This window comes from Ceratotherium simum, chromosome 3 (genome assembly GCF_057802395.1).
Source record: "Ceratotherium simum simum isolate JZ-2026a chromosome 3, ASM5780239v1, whole genome shotgun sequence".
NCBI classification, from domain to species: domain Eukaryota; kingdom Metazoa; phylum Chordata; class Mammalia; order Perissodactyla; family Rhinocerotidae; genus Ceratotherium; species Ceratotherium simum.
The window spans coordinates 68,646,662-68,663,494 of NC_141902.1; the positions used below are offsets into that span (position 1 = coordinate 68,646,662).

General features: G+C 39.6%; 1 protein-coding gene across 12 annotated transcripts in view; it reads left to right on the plus strand.

The window, feature by feature from the left end:
- PEAK1 (pseudopodium enriched atypical kinase 1) overlaps positions 1–16,833 on the plus strand; it is a 318,270-nt gene that overhangs the window by 250,444 nt on the left and 50,993 nt on the right. For all 12 annotated transcript variants that reach the window (XM_087428738.1, XM_087428744.1, XM_087428740.1 and 9 more), the window contains one exon: positions 12,759–12,952. In XM_087428738.1, coding sequence (XP_087284864.1) covers positions 12,759–12,952 — 194 coding nt within the window. The remainder of the gene's footprint in view (positions 1–12,758; positions 12,953–16,833) is intronic.

A 16,833-nucleotide genomic window follows, 5' to 3' on the forward strand; every position in this document is an offset into this window, starting at 1 on the left:
CTGAGCTGAAGTTTCCCAACCTGTACAATAGTGATAATAATACCTATTTTATAGAGATATTATGAAGACTAAATAGATATCTTTAAAGCATCTAGCACAGTATCTAGCAATAGTTGACCTCTTTACAAATTATGCTTAAGGCACCAGAATTTAAGATAATCCTTGCTTAATGTCTTGCCGCTGCAATTTATTCTTATAACAGCTAAGTGCTTTTTCTTAAATGTAAATCCAGTCATATCCCCACACTGAACAAAGCCCTATATATGTGACCTCTGTCTACGTGTTTAATCTTACTTACCATTGCTCATGAACCTCCAGTTATTCTGGCTTCCTGCCTTTCTGAGTGCCTTGTTTATAATGTTGACCATTAAATCAGTACTACAGGACTGTCTTTTAATGGGGACCATCTTAAAATGGGTCCTTTTATTTATTTTCATTTTATTTTAATCTTTCATGATAGATAATTTTAAACATATACAAAAGTAGATAGACTAGTAAAATGAACCACCATTTACCCCAAAACCACACTTCAACAATTATCAATTTATGGCCTATCTTGTTTCATCTATACCCCTGTCCCTTTCCCCCCATTATTTTGAAGCAAATCCCAGACATCATTTCATTTGTAAATATTTCAATATGTATCTCTAAAAGGTAAGTTCTTTTTCTTTTTTTCGTCATAACCATATGCCAAAAAGGGTTCTTTAAACTTTAATGGCTAAGCCCTGGCTAAACATCCTCTGGTATCAAGATTTTAAATACTAGATATATTCTGATGACTCCCAAATTTATATCTCCATCCCTAATCTCTCCCCCACATTCACATACAACTATCCATTTAATATCTCACTTAAACGTCAAATGGACATCTCAAATGAACCGAGTCCAAAACAGAACTCTTGATTTTTCCCTACAAATCTATTACATCCCAAGTCTTCCCTTCTTGGTAAATGTCCCACCATCCATCAAGTTGCTCAAGCCAGAAAACAGTCATCCTTGATTCTTCTCCTCCCCTCACTCTCTGCATCCAAAATATCAGCAACTCTTATTAACTCAACCTCTAAAACATATCCTCAGTCTATTTACTTTTCTCCATCTCTGCTTCTACACCCTGGTCCAAAACCGCCATCATCTCTCATGTGGTTTACTAAAGTATTTTCCTAATTGATCTCACTGCCTAATCTCTTGCCCCTTTTAATCTAGTCTCTCTAGAACAGCCAAATACTCTTTTTAAAATGCAAATCCCATTGTTTAAACACATCAAAGGAAGTTCCTAAAAATAGCACCTCTGCCTACCTGTTTAACCTATCTCCTACTCAGTCTGTTGCTCATGAACTTGTCACAATATGAGTTTTCTTAATTTCTTCACACATGCCAAACATGATCCCTTTTTATCAGCTATTCCCTCTGTTTGGAATGCTTCCTTCAGATCTTCCATGGCTGGCTCCTTGTCATTCAGCTCTCAATTTAAATGTCACCTCAGAAAGTTCTTCACTGACTGCCCAATCTTAAGAAACTGTCCCTCACCCTCAGTCATTCCCCATCACATCTTCCTTTTTATTTTAGACTTATTCACTTGTTTTTCATATTTTTTTTACTATCCCATCTCGTTTCACTCCTCCCTTCTGGATTCAATTTCCTTCTTCCTGATGTATGCTCTTTTAGTTGTCTTTTCAATAAACTGTGATGGTAAACTCTTCATTGTTGACTAAAATGGTATTTATTTCATAATTGGTAGGCAATCTCTATTGCCAGTCACACACATGTCCTTGAAAATTTAGTTCAAAAATTTTTTTCTAATAAAATTTTTTCTAAATCAATTAGAAAACATTAGTCAATGACTAAGAAAATAACTGTAACTCACCCAAAATAACTATAACACACCCAGCCAACGTTAAGTATATCATTTGCCCCCTGAATGGCCTCTTGACCTTTGGCTAAACTTTCTAGCCCCACCAGCCCTGAACATCATGTCCCTAATAGCAAAGATCTCTATCATGTACTCCTGGATACTATGTAAATCTGGTTTCTCTAGGACTCCCAGAACCATCTCAGGAATCCAGCTATGCCTCATACTGCTGGAGTTCTGTCCAAACCTCAGCCTACTTCTGTTTTGGACAGACAGATTAGATTTGGCACACCTTTGTTCCTTTAGGAATGCTATTCATCTGTATAAGCCTTCCTTTACCCTTCCAAGACCTTTTTGATCTTATTAGATTCCTTAGAACTAAGCTATATTCCTCAATAATCCAGGTATCAATTCTAGGAGCCCTATAACCCACTCCAAGTTTCATGGGTATAAACCAGGAGTTGGCAAACTATGGCCTGTGGGCCAAATCCCACCTGTCACCTGTTTCTGTAAATGAAGTTTTATTGGAAAACAGCCACACTTTTACACGTTGTCTATGTCTGCTTTTGCACTATAGTAGCAGGGTTGAGTAGTTGCAACAGACACTATATGGCTTGTAAAGCCTAAAATAGTTACCTTCTGACCCTTCACAGAAAAAGTTTGCTGACCCCTGAACTACACTATAATATCTGGTATTTCTGTGGTTGTCAGGCATGCTAGTGGCCTATAGTTATTGTAGTCAAACACCAGGCAGAACAGATTTGCTACTCACTGAAGAAACCAGAGTCTGAGTCTCTTTATATACATGTGTGTATGCACACGTGGTATGGAAAAAGAAAGCCCAGACACTTCTTAGACTATGGTAAAATGTGATGTCCTCTCTGGAAAGTTCAGGTAGAAGCTTGAATTTTTTTTAATGCTTAAGGTCCAGTTATATCTCAATTTGCATTATCTCTGCTCTTTGCTAAGAGAACCCTATCAAAGTCATTTTTTCATGGCCTCTGAAGATCAAATTTCTATTTCTCATAAAGAAAAAACATTGGAGACAGAAGCCAAACGTAGCTGCTTGCTTTCCTGATCACGTGTTCTTTGCTCCAAAGAAACTTCTGGACTATCAGCATTTATAAAGATCACATCTACATTTCTGACATATTGTTCCTAAAGTTTAGACAAGTTCATAAAGTCCTTAGTGTTAAAGTTTTAAATAATCCTGTTTTAGAGAAAACGGATAAATATTCATCCTAATCACAGAGTGATGCAGAATGGTTATGTTTATGTGTACCATGATGGGGTGGTCTTTAGACAGTTTTATGTTCCTTTCCCTTTTGGGAGGTGATAAAACTCCAGAGAAGTAAGCTGACTTGCTTAGAGTCTCATAATGAATTTATTCCGAAGTGAAGAATCAAACTGAGAGTTTCCCCACTTACTGGGTCAGTTTTATTTTCTTGTTCACCTAATGAATCTGAAGTTAAATACCAGTATCTTATATAATTCTCACAACACTTTCACTCATGTTATCTCAGTTGTCCCAACATCTCTGACAATGCATCCTTCCTATTTTATAGGAAATTGAGAAACAGAGAGGGTCATTGACTATCCCAGGGCCATTCTGCAAGTAGGCAGCAGAGCCAGACTCTGACTTCAGAGAAGTTTGTCCCCTAAGTGATTTTTGTTGCACTCTTGGTGGTGGCTGTTGAGTCTGTTGGTATCTACTGTGTCTTTTATAAAGTCAGCCAGAGCGCAAGAAAGCATGTGTGTAACCAGTGAGGGCCACAGATGTGTACTGATTCATTTACCTGTCAAGCAGTCTTAAAGTACTCAACATCGGCATAGTTGTTCACTCTCTTAAAAGCATTTTATGTGAATTTCCTAATTAATATGTGCTCCTGTAAATGTCACTACACCTTTTTATAGATGAATAATGGGAGACATGGATAGAGTAGCATTGATAGCAGAGCTGAAATTAAATTTGTTTCTAATCTCTAGGCCTGTATTCAGACCTCTAGGCCACAGTTTCAGTCAGTGATTATTTAACGTAACTGCAGTAGAGTTTTGATTAGAGTCATCAGGTGATATTTAAAGGTTTAATTCCAGAACAAGCAGTTTATCCTCATATGGTGCCTCTGTGATGGTGATTTGTTAATAGCAGGGAGAAAGGCTTGCCTGAAAAGAACAAAGTGATGATAGCAATGCACACTGATAGCTCCCCACTCCCACTCCTAGTTATCGTGGAGTGAAATAGCCTCAGGATCAGCCATTGGCCTTTCTGTGCTGCTGGCATGTCTACATCAGAGGAGATGTCCTATTCCCCTGACTTCCTAGTGGGGAGGGAGTTCCCCACCACCTTACCTTGGATGCTTCACGTGAACCTGTCCCAATCCCATTCTCCATGGTGGTACAGGCAGAAATTTTGCTGGGAGGAGTGTGGATCTAGATCCTGGTGATATTCTCTAGTACCTTGCTGCCCAGATCCCATCTGATTTGATTTATTCAATACCCATTTACTGAGTACTTGTTATAATCCTCAGGCCCCGTTGTATTAGTTAGCGTGAGCTGCCATAACAAAATACCACAGACTGAGTGGCTTAAACAACAGAAATTTATTTTCTCACAGTTTTGGAGGCCAGAAGTTTGAGATCAAGGTTCCAGTTGATTTGGTTTCTGATGAGGTCTCTCTTCCTGGCTTGTGGGTGGCCACGTTCTCGCTATACCCTCACTTTCCTCAGTCAGTGTGTGTGAAGAGGGAGAGATTGAGACCAAGCTCTCTGGTGTCTCTTCTTATAAGGAGACTAATCCTATCTGACAGGGCCCTACCCTTATGACCTCATTTAATCTTGTTTCCTTAGAGGCCCCATCTCCAAATATAGCCACACTGGGAGTTAGGGCTTCAACATAGGAATTTTGGGGGGACAGAAAAATTCCATAACACATGCCATAGGTGTTCAGAGAAGGAAGAGCCCTTGTGGACAGTAAGACATTATGGGTAATGAGAGACTTGAATAGTCTTTAATGACTGGCTGTAAGTTTGGAATAAGGATGGAAACATTGCAGCCTCATTGTGAAGGGCTTTGAAGACCTGCAGGTAGTCTGGACCTGACCTGGACAGGTCACGAAGATCTATGGATGATGTAGAACATAGGAACAGAGGAACAGCAGAACAAAAGAGATTTTAGGAAGAGTCCCCTGGCAGGGTGGGTAGAAGGTACAGGTGCTATGGTCCCTCTTCTTTTAGCAGCTTTTTGAATCTTAGAGACCTGCCTTTTGTGCTTACCTCTGTCCTCTGTTGATACAAAGAACTGAGATAGTGCTGCATGCTGGAAGACTTATTGCTAGTGTCACAGATGTCATTTCTTCATCTAGCCAGGTCGTCTAATAAAAATCATAAATGTGTTGACCTTAAACAAATAGACAGCCAGTTATTTCTCCAGCAAAAATGGGTTTATTTGGGATCAACAAAGAATTGTGATTCAGGATCTGCAGCCATGGCAAGCCACCTGCAAGTTCTGAGCAACGGGGGGAGGAGAAACTCTTTTATAAAGGGGAAGAGGAAGTTGGGAAGGCTATTGTAAACAAAGAGTGCATTGGAGGAATTGAGAGTTCGAAGTATAGTGGCTTTTCATTGGCTGAATTGTAACTGTCTCTCATTGGCTGAGCTCTTGGGCAAGAAGAAATAGTCTTTCTTCTTCCTGTTGGGCTCTGCTATTGTTGTTGGGCTTGAGAGCTCCCCCTCTGCCCTCCTGGCTCCATTTTAAATGAGGTTTCTGTTTATTTTCACAAATGTCATACTAGGCCAAATCCTCATTTCCTAATATTTTATGAGTTTGTATAATTGTTTTCTAAGAATAAACCTCAGAAGGTAAGGGTTGGTCCCAAAGCACCATTATGAAGCTCTCATCTCTGACTACTTAAATTATTTTATTTCCCCTTTTCAGCTATATCACTTCTGAGCAATCATGCTCCTTAAAATTTTCCTATTCTCAGTTTACACTTTGCTCCTTATATACTTATTGCCCTGATCTCTCTGGGGGGAGGAGAGCAGTAAAAACTAGCTTCTTGGAGTGTGGCCTAGGACCAACTGCACCAGAATCACCTAGGGTGTTTGTATAAATGCAGATTCCTGGGCCATATCCTAGAGCTGTGAAATCAATCCTGGAGGGGGGAGCCACAAATCTGCGACTTTAACAAGCACCCAAGATAATCCTTAGGCGCATTCAAGTCTGATAACAATTGGCATAATATTTTAGAACATAGACTTTGAAGTCACTCAGACCTGAATTTGAATCCTGCTTTCTCCACTTATTAGCTCTGCTATCTTGGACGTCTTGAGCTCTGCTTCTGTTTCCTCATCTATAAACTGAGAGGCAGAATAATGTATCTGTTTAGAGCGCAGACTCTAGAGCTGAACTGCTAGGTTTGAATCTCAGCTCCACCAGTTACTAGCTGTATTACCCAAGGCAAATGACTTAACCTCTCTGGGCTATAATTTCTTCGTTTGTAAATCAGAGATAATAACCTGCCTAGTAGGTTGTTGTAAGATTTAAAAGCGTTTATGTAAAGGGTTAGAAGGCAGGATGGGATTTTGCCCGCCCCCCCCCCCACCCTGCCCAGGGCATATTTGACAATGTCTAGAGATTATTTGGTTGTCACAACTGGGGAAGCAGGGAGTAGTTCCAGCACCTACTGGGTAGAGGCAGGAGATGGTAGGGTGATCCTACTATGCACAGGATAGCCCTCCACAACAAAGAATTATCTGGTGCAAAATGTCAGTAGTGCCACTTTTGAGAAACATGGCTTAGAACACACACATAATAAGCACTATGTAAGTTTGGGCTACTATTATTATTTACTATTATGGGAATAACAAGCCTCACTCAAGTATTATTGTTAGGAGATAGATATTTAACCACAGTACCTAGCACTCAGCACATGTAGAGGTGGTGGTGGTGGTGATTATTATTAAGAAGCCAGTATCTATAAACACAGTCTTTTTATATAGAGCAGCTCCTATTTAAAGAAATCCTTTTGCAATGTAAATAATGCAAAGTAGAACACATCTATGATCATTAATACCTCACATTTCAATAATAGCTTTATTCTTTTCAAAGCGCTTTTACTTCTTCGTCTTCATATTCAAGCGTTTATTGTTGAGTCTTGCGGTACACCAAGCTTGCCTGGTGGTACCCGTGTGGTGGAAAGAATACGGATGTTAGAGTTGGATAGTATCAAATTCAGATCCTAACTCTACCACCTAAGTACCTGTGTCATCTCAGACAATTCGTTTCACTTCTTTCAATCTCAGTTTCCCCGTCTGTAAAATGAGAATAATTGCGTCTACCTCCTGAGGTGTTTTTGTGAATTAAGTGGAAAAGTGTGCAGCTTGTGCAATGGCGAGTAGAAGTGGGTTCTGAGCAGTTTTAGTTCCCATTCCCTCCCTGCATCCATGCCCTCAGTGAGCCCGCAGTGTTTTTGGAGAGTTTAGTGTAGGTAATCATCTACCTCCTCGGACTCAAAGGCAGCCAGGCAGCTGAGGGAGATAAGAGGAGAGTGGGAAAAGGTGTAGTGACTTGTTTCTCCAGTGCTTCTGGCCGTGCAGAAAAAGTCCAGGGCCCTAAAAATATTGTTCCATACTCTCCCTAGGTTAGTCCCGTTGGAGAGGCCTGTGGATATTTTCTTCTAATATCTTGCTTTTTCAGGAAATATACATCAATATCTCACCCCATTCTTTAGAAATGAGCTAAGGCCAAAATGGTGATACTGAGAAGCTCCTTCCATACCTCTCTTATTGAGAAGGGCAGTCTTATCTTATTGCTCTTTTCAAGATTAATTTATCTTTTCTGTTAATTTGCACAGGTGCCATTCTGACTTTGTATTTCATAGGATTTTAAAACTGTAATTTTTCTTAGTGTTATGAAGGTGACAGTGATTTTCAGTGGCCTGTGTTTTTATCTACTTTGCTGTCTTGCAGTCTGGTGCCTTGAAGACACCAGTTTCATTTGCCATTCACATCTGTTAAAAAAAAAAAAAAAAAAAAGTGAAACTGCAGTGTCTGAAAAGTAGCATCTATTCAAGACCTTACACTTGGCTGCCAGTCTCCCCATTCGAAGACCTAGCCACTTCATTCATACCAGTAAGAGCTACCTTTGTTTGACCAGACTATGTTAGACATATTAGCAAGAACTCATCAGATCTCAGTTAAAGGTTAATCTCAGTTGAGGATAAGAAGTTTGAAGTTTTCACTTAAACACTACAGAAGGTTTAGTGGAAAATTGGAGACACTAAGATAGCGATCAGTGGACACAACACTTTTCTACCTGAGAATGCCAATAATTGGAAAGTGTAGCAAAATCAAGTTGATGACCTGGAAACTAAGACGGGATTAAGAAATGTCACATTGGTGGGGGATCCTAGAGGTAGAGAGTCAGAAAGAAATGGAGTTTTTACCCCTTCCAATAGATTAAAGGTGTGGGATTTGATAACTTTGAACTCTCTTCCTCATGTGTCAGTGCACATCCCTTTTCTGCAGAAGTCCCTCATCCCCAGCAATCCCAGAAATAAGCGGCTCTGGAAACCAGTAACAAAGTCATGAAATACTATTTTTGATGTGCTTTGATCTGATTTTTAGGGGTTAAAGGAGGTTTTTAAAATCACACATTTGTTTATTGGCTGTCTTGGGCAACTAGAGACAGCTGTAGCTGCTGGAGAGCTGGCAAATGGGAATTTAGAATACCACTTGCCCCCAGAGGCAAATAGCCTGCATAGAAGTCTGATTTCATTTACTGTCCCTTCTGAAGTTGAATGAAGGTGGTTGAATTTGAAGATAAAGTTGAACTGAAATTGTGGGAATACTTGAATACGTAGAGGCCTTTAATCTCTTCTTATGTGGAATTTGATTTGCCTTTTTAAAAAATACGTTCAGATATTATCAGAATTTTTACAGAAATCTGTCTTGAACGAATTTGCCAGGAAAAAAAAAAAGGATTATTTCATTTGATGGTGTAATGATTAATCCTACCACCTGGGTAAGCCAAGTGAGCTTCCCACAGGAGATTGCTTCTGCAGCTTTGAATTATGTATGAGTATTGCAGACTGATGAGATATAACCTTACCAAGGGATTCGTTTGTATAATAGACAATCCGTAACAATGTTACTGTTTCCTTTGAACACCTTAAGTTCTTTCTCCATGTTCAGAAAATGAGATGTCTTTATGGAGATTGTGACGTGATTTTTTAAGCATCAGGTCAGATATAGCAAATCTCAATTAAAAACTGGTCATTGATGAAAAGTTGGTTGAAGAGTTTGAGGTACAGGCAAACGTGTGTTGTCTTCCATTATGAAAGCAGAACAAATGCTGAGGGTCCAGGAAAAGAGCAGGCTAAGTCAGGGTTTGACCCAACTAGACAATCAAGGACCTAGATGTCAATACCATAGTTATTGCAGACATTCTACATTGCATTATAGAACTAGGGATTGTTTCAACATAAAATTAAATAGCAGAAATAGAAAAGCCATTACTTCCTCTTTGTGGGCCGTCTATCAGTTAACAGTTCTGTTTTATAGTAATGAATAACGAATTGTACTTAGCCTGAAAAAAATCTAGTTACCCTCATCATTATTTGCTATTTCAAGAAATATGCTAAGATATAGTGTATTAAAGAGATTTCTTGTCATTTTATTTTAAAGAATTTTTTACCACTTGTCTCATGGATGAAATGGGGGAAATTTTCATTTCTTCATTATCTCCTTCCTGATGTTGTCATCTAGTTTGTACAGAAGATCAAAGTAATAGGCAAACAGAACCTGAGTTCTTTGATTCAAATTTTGGTGTTTTCTCCATTACATTAAACATTTCCCAATGAAATGGCAGTGGTGAACCACTTTGTTAGGAGGTAAAGCCTGTATTTGGAAAGTGTCATTTTACTATTTGGGAGGGTTTTCTGATTTTATATCTAAATATGAAACGTAAAAAAAAAAAATCAATGGTCAAAAATTATAGTCCCTTATAAAATTTATATGCCTAATATTCATTGTAAGATTTTACTTCCTTTTTATTTCCTGGACTATTTGTCTACTTATACATAGTGACTAAGTCAACCTTCTTTGATGCTGTTCTCAATTCTTTTTCGTTTTTTAGTCACAGCATGTTATCACATCCAAGCTTGAACTCTCAAAACCTCTCGCTTCCCCCCCCTTACCATTCTAATCATACAAAGAGCTGTTCTTCCCTCAAGCATCAAGACATGACATATCATTGATGCATTTTTTAAAATTCTTCCTTTTAGACACCGCTGTCACTGTAAATGGAGATTAAAATCTTAGCATCCATTTGCAAATCTGTGTGATTTTACATTTATCAGCTCTCTTTCCATAGTTCTTTATACTTGACAATGATTTTACTTGGTGATTTAATATACCAGTGCACTTATTTAGAATGTGCTTATGAAAACTAATCTTTGTGTAGAATGTAGATTGTGCTGCCCTGGTCCTCACAGAGTTAATAAGACTAGCTTTCACTTTGCTTAGCTCCGTAAAGGTAATTTGGCACATTTCCCAGACCAAACCCCTAAGGTAAAGGTCAAGGTACAGTGGGTGATATGAAGGTGTAGAATTTGAGCTTTTTATATCTTGCCCAACTCGTAGTCCTCCTGAACTCAGTGGGATCTCTGGTTCATCAGAGCTTCAGAACATGATTAACTGACTGAAGAAGGCCCCGTAGAATTTCCTTTAATGGGAAATTGTGTGAGTGAGTACAGTAGGTGAGTCTTTAATATTTCTTGCTTTTTAGCATCCGTATTTTGTTCTGAGAAGCCTTTAAGAGCACAGAGCTGTGTTTCATGTATGTGGGAAGAGGCCCAGGGAATTTCTCACAGGTTAATAGCAGCGACTCTTTCAGTGGTTTTCACAGTAGCTGAGGCTCATTGTAAATAGCCCAATCTCTCAGAGGAAAACAGACAGGTAAGGGTAGAGTCATGGTTTCTCAACCAGCCTTCACCAATCCTTTTTTGACAAATGGAAAGGAGAGCGTTCTTTTACTAATAACGAGGAGACTGGGGGAAGAAAGAGAAAAGGCAAGAGCAAGCCTACAGAGATTAGGAGCCTAAAAGCAGCTTTTTAGGAAACCTCTTAAGTTGACTAAGAAGAGAATGTCTGGAGGTTTAACGTTTTTCCTCTTGAGGGGGATTGCTATCTTTAAATCACTTTATATTTCTTGCTTTGAAATCAGAAATGGCTTATATTAACTTTTGCCGAGCAAAGATCGTTTTCCCTCTCCTGAAGCATATTGATAACTATTCAGTGATCTACAGTCTTGACTCTAAGTGGCATCTGAGAGTGTCTCAGAGGTGTCTGTCTGCTTTATCTTTGCTAAGGCATGGAAGTAGAGCCCCCTTGTTACTTTGATTTTGTGATGCTCCATTATGAGAAACCAGCTTTGTTTGGAGCCCCTCTTTTGGGCTGATGACTTAGGGCAGCCCATTAAGAAGAGGCAGCATGCTTTACTGTGTGAGGCCTCCTTTACATAAACCACCCTGTTCATTGCTCATGGAGTGATTCCTTCCCACCTCATTGCTATCCCCAAAAGCTGGATCCCATAAAGGAATCTCCAACTTGTTGCTAACTCCCAGTATACAGAGACCTCTGGCTCTGCCAGCTTTGAAAGAATATTTTTGAAGTTGTATATCTAGCAGACTTCAAGGCTTATTTTTCTGTTCAGGCACATGTATAATTTCCATGATGAAAGATTGATAAGAAGGTATTCCGTCTCCTTCAGATCTACTCCTCAAATCCACAGGTGATATATGTTCTGATGACACACGATCAAACAAAGTGCCTCTTTTAAGGAAACTTGTAAATGTCACCATGACTCTGCCAATTGAAAATCCAGAAATAACATGGGATAGTATATGTTTCCTTCTTTTTCTTTGCCCATTAATAAAAAAAAAAAAAACGATGAGTGTGTGACAGTCTAGGAAGACATTCAGTAGACCCAGAAACCATTAAAGATGCCTGATTTTGAGTTTATTTCATTGACCAACCCAGTGAGATTTTCTAACTAGGCCAGTTTTCTCGACTAACATTTAATGAACATTCCATCCTCTTGTACTTTATAGCAACAAAATTGACAGTTCAGGCAGGGTGGGGAGTGGGGAAGATTGGAAGAGATAGCTATAAGCAAATGAGCAGGCAACAGTGAAACAAGACTGAGGAAACAAAGCATTATGGATGACCATACTCTGGTATGTGGCCAACAGGATGCTTCAGATTCATTTTAATAGATAAGATTAACTAGAATGCAGAACTTTCTTTTCTGTTTGCCTTACCTGCTGTATCAGGTTGATGCTACTGTCCTCCACAACAAAACCTTCCTGGCCTCGGTAAACCTACTAAAATAATTGCTTAACTTCCTTATTTAGGTAGTCTAATCTCAACTTTATTCCTGATCCTTTATATTAAATACTTTAGTATGTAGTTAATACTATATACTAAATGAAATAAATATGTAAAGTATTTGATAATTACTATCGTATAGTAAACATGCTGACAACTTACTAAATACTTGAGTGTATCTGGTTTTTACCAGTTAAGCATTCAGCTCTCCCTACCACCACCACCGCCACCTCCTACCTAAAAACAATTCCACTCCTTACCTGTTATTCTCAAACGTCCCTCTGAGCCTACCATACCTCCTCTACCCAACTGGGTTCTTAGTATGTATAGATCAAGATGAATAGAAGGATCAGCCTGCATGAAGGACTGCCTTCTATTCAGACAAGTATGTTGGGGCTTATGACCCATTGCTGTGACTATAGAGCCAGTTATTTACAGCTATGGCAAGTATATGCCTTCCATAAATCTAAATTTTAACAAGACCTCTGAATGCCGCTGTGACTTGTTTGGTCTGATTCGTTTCAGTCACGTGACCCATGAAGTGACAGAGGATTTTTCTCCTTGGGATTCAAGAACTGTTGCTGTGAAGCAAGATGGCGGAGGCTGCACTTCAGTCACACCAGCATTGCCCCTACCTGAACTGGAAAGGGAAGAGGAAAAAGAAGACGTTTCAGATCCTCTGGACGTGAATCCTTGTAGTGCAACATACAGCAACTTAGGTAAGTGCAAATGTCATATAAGTAATATGTAAACTTTGCCTTTTTATGTACTAGCCAAATGCTATACTTCCTTGGATGGTTTTTATTGCTCCATAGAGCAAAAGTTGGACAATTGGAGTTATAAATTTTAACTCACATCAGAAAAAGTCCTGGTTGGGCCGGCCCCGTGGCTTAGCGGTTAAGTGCACGCGCACCACTGCTGGCGGCCCAGGGTTTGGATCCCGGGCGTGCACCGACACACCGCTTCTCCGGCCATGCTGAGGCCGTGTCCCACATACAGCAACTAGAAGGATGTGCAGCTATGACATACAACTATCTACTGGGGCTTTGGGGGGAAGAAATAAATAAACAATCTTTAAAAAAAAAAAAAAAGAGGAGTGACGTCAGCATCATGGCGGAGTGAGCTTTCCCGTGAACTCTTCCCCCGACAAGATACAACATAAGCAACAGTCACAGACCAACAACGGAATCCCAGACAGTGAAAAGCTAGAGCGGAGGGATCCACACTGCTGCACATCTGAGAGCGGAACGTGCTGGGCCCCCGGAGGAAGTCGGGAGAGGTAAGGAGAACTCCTCTCCCTCCCCATCAGATCAGCGATCCTGGTCCGTGCGGCTCTCAGAGAGAGGGGAGGGGCGGCCTTCGGCGGGGAAACCGTGGCTCTTCGGACTCTCTCAGCCAGTAGGAAACTCCCGCACAGAGGACTCAGAGGAGCCACAGGGCTACCATCAACATCTGAGCACCCCAGAGAGCGGGTAAAGAGGGGCAAACGAGAAGCCTCCCACGTCAGGGACCCAGAGGGCAAAAGAGAGAGCTCCCCCCTCCCCGCAAACCGGACTCTGCAGCTCAACCGACCAGACCAGACCTAGCGATCCGCGGCAGACCAGACCAAGTGATCTGCGACAGACCAGACCAAGCGATCCGCGGCAGACCTAATCAAATGACTGGACCTGTGGATCGCAGCGGGAAAAAAAAAACAAAACTGCGGATCGCAGCAGAAAAACCCAGGCAGAGCGCAGGGGGTTTAGACTACACAGCCCTTTACCACCAGACAGTGGCGGCAGGTGGAAATTGCAACCAGAGATTTCCAGGATGAGGAAAAACAAAACCAACACAGGAACCACAATGCAAAAATATATGAAATCACCAGACCAGAAACAAAATGACAAGCACCCAGAAATCAACCCCGAAGACACAGAAATCCATAAACTAAATGACAGAGATTTCAAAATAGCTATCATAAAAACACTCAATGAAATACGAGACAACACAGGCAAACAATTCAATGAGATTAGGAGTTTCTTCACAAAAGAGATTGAAATCATAAAGAAAAACCAATCAGTGCTGAGGGAGATGAAGAACACAATGGAGGAGATAAAGGAGAATCTGGAATCTTGAAAGAACAGAGCTGACAATATGGAGGAAAGAATTAGTACTTTAGAGGACAGGAATACAGATATACTCCAGATGGAAGAGGAGAGAGAACGAAGACTAAAAAGAAATGAAGAAAGACTCCGAGAAATATCTGACTCTATTAGAATATGTAACATAAGAATTATAGGTATTCCTGAGGGAGAGGAGAGGGAAAGAGGAACAGAGAGCCTATTCAAGGAAATAATAGCTGAGAATTTCCCAAATCTGGGGAAGGAGCAGGAAATACCAGTAAGCGAAGCCAACAGAACACCTATATATATTAACAGACAAAGGCCTTCACCACAACACCTAGTGGTAAGGCTAGCCAGGGTCAACGACAAAGAAACGATATTAAGGGCAGCTAGACAAAAACAAAAAATAACGTACAAAGGAACTCCCATCAGGCTCTCAGCGGATTTCTCAACAGAAACTTTACAGGCTAGAAGAGACTGGAATGATAGATTCAAAATACTGAAAGACAAAAACTTTCAGCCAAGAATACTCTATCTAGCAAAAATATCCTTCAAATATGATGGAGAAATAGTAACTCTCCCAGATAAACAAAAGCTAAGGGAGTTCATGGCGACGAGACCCCCCACTACAAGAAATACTCAAGAAGGCCCTCAGGCCTGAAAAAAAGAAGAGAAAGGGAACACAAAGCTTGGAGGAAGGAGAAAAGTAGGTAGACAAACTCAGAAAAATAGTAGATCTTTACCAGAATAGGTTAGCAACCACTTAAATACTAAATTCAAAGATCAAAGGAAGAAATTCACCAAAAATAAATTTAACCTCATCACTGTAAACACACAGCCACAACACAAGATAGAATAAGGTATAACAAGAACAACTTAGAAGGGGAAGAGGAAAGTGACTGAATTGACTTAGTATAAGGAAATAGGAGGCCATTAGATAATGGACTATCTCATACACAAGATTTTTTGCCCAAACCTCAAGGTAACCACTAAACAAATAATCAAAGCAAAACCACATATGATAAACAAAGAGAAAACTAGAAGAATCATAAGACAGAACAACCAAACTGAATTGGCAGTCCAAAACAAATGGGACAAGAAACAAAGGAAATGCAAAAGAACCAGAAAATAAGTGACAAAATAGCAACATTAAGCCCTCATATATCAATAATTACCCTAAATGTAAATGGATTGAACTCTCCAATCAAAAGATACAGAGTGGCAGGATGGATTAAAAAGCAAGACCCAACAATATGCTGCCTTCAGGAAACACATCTTAGCACTAAAGACAAGCACAGGCTCAGAGTGAAAGGATGGAAGACAATACTCCAAGCTAATGGCAAACAAAAGAAAGCAGGTGTTGCCATACTCATATCAGACAAAGTAGACTTCAAGATAAAACAGGTTAAGAAAGACAAAGAAGGTAAATATATAATGATAAAAGGGACACTACATCAAGAAGACATATCACTTATAAATATATATGCACCCAACATGGGAGCACCAATGTACATAAAGCAACTATTAACAAACCTAAAAGGAGAAATCAACAACAACACAATAATAGTAGGGGATTTAACACCCCACTTACAGCAATGGATAGATCATCCAGACAAAAAGTTAATAAAGAAATAGTAGACTTAAATGAAAAACTGGACGAGATGGACCTAGTAGACATATACAGAGCACTCCACCCCAAAACAGCTGACTACACATTCTTCTCAAGCGCGCATGGAACATTCTCTAGGATAGACCATATGTTGGGAAACAAAGCAAGCCCCAATAAATTTAAGAAGATTGAAATCATAACAAGCATCTTTTTCAGACCATAAGGCTAGGAAACTGAAATGAACCATGAAAAAAAAACTGGGAAAGTGACAAAAATGTGGAGATTAAACAACATGCTACTGAACAACCAATGGATCATTGATGAAATTAAAGGAGAAATCAAAAACTATCTGGAAACAAACGAAAATGATAACATGCCATATCAAACCATATGGGATGCAGCAAAAGCGGTCCTGAGAGGGAAACTCATAGCAATACAAGCCCACCTTAACAAACAAGAAAAAGCCCTAATAGGCAACCTTAAATTACACCTAACAGAACTAGAAAAAGAAGAACAAACAAAGCCCAAAGCCAGCAGAAGGAGAGAAATAATAAAAATCAGAGCAGAAATAAATGAAATTGAGACCAAAAACCAGTAGAAAGGAATAATGAAACAAAGAGTTGGTTCTTCGAGAAGATAAACAAAATCGACAAACCCTTAGTCAGGCTTACTAAGAAAAAGAGAAAAGGCTCAAGTAAATAAAATTAGAAATGAAAGAGGAGAAATTACAACGGATACCATGGAAATACAGAGGATTATAAGAGAATACTATGAGAAATTATATGCCAACAAATTGGACAATCTAGAAGAAATGGATAAATTCTTAGACTTATACAACCTCCCAAAATTGAACCAAGAAGAAATGGAGAATCTGAATAGACCAATAACA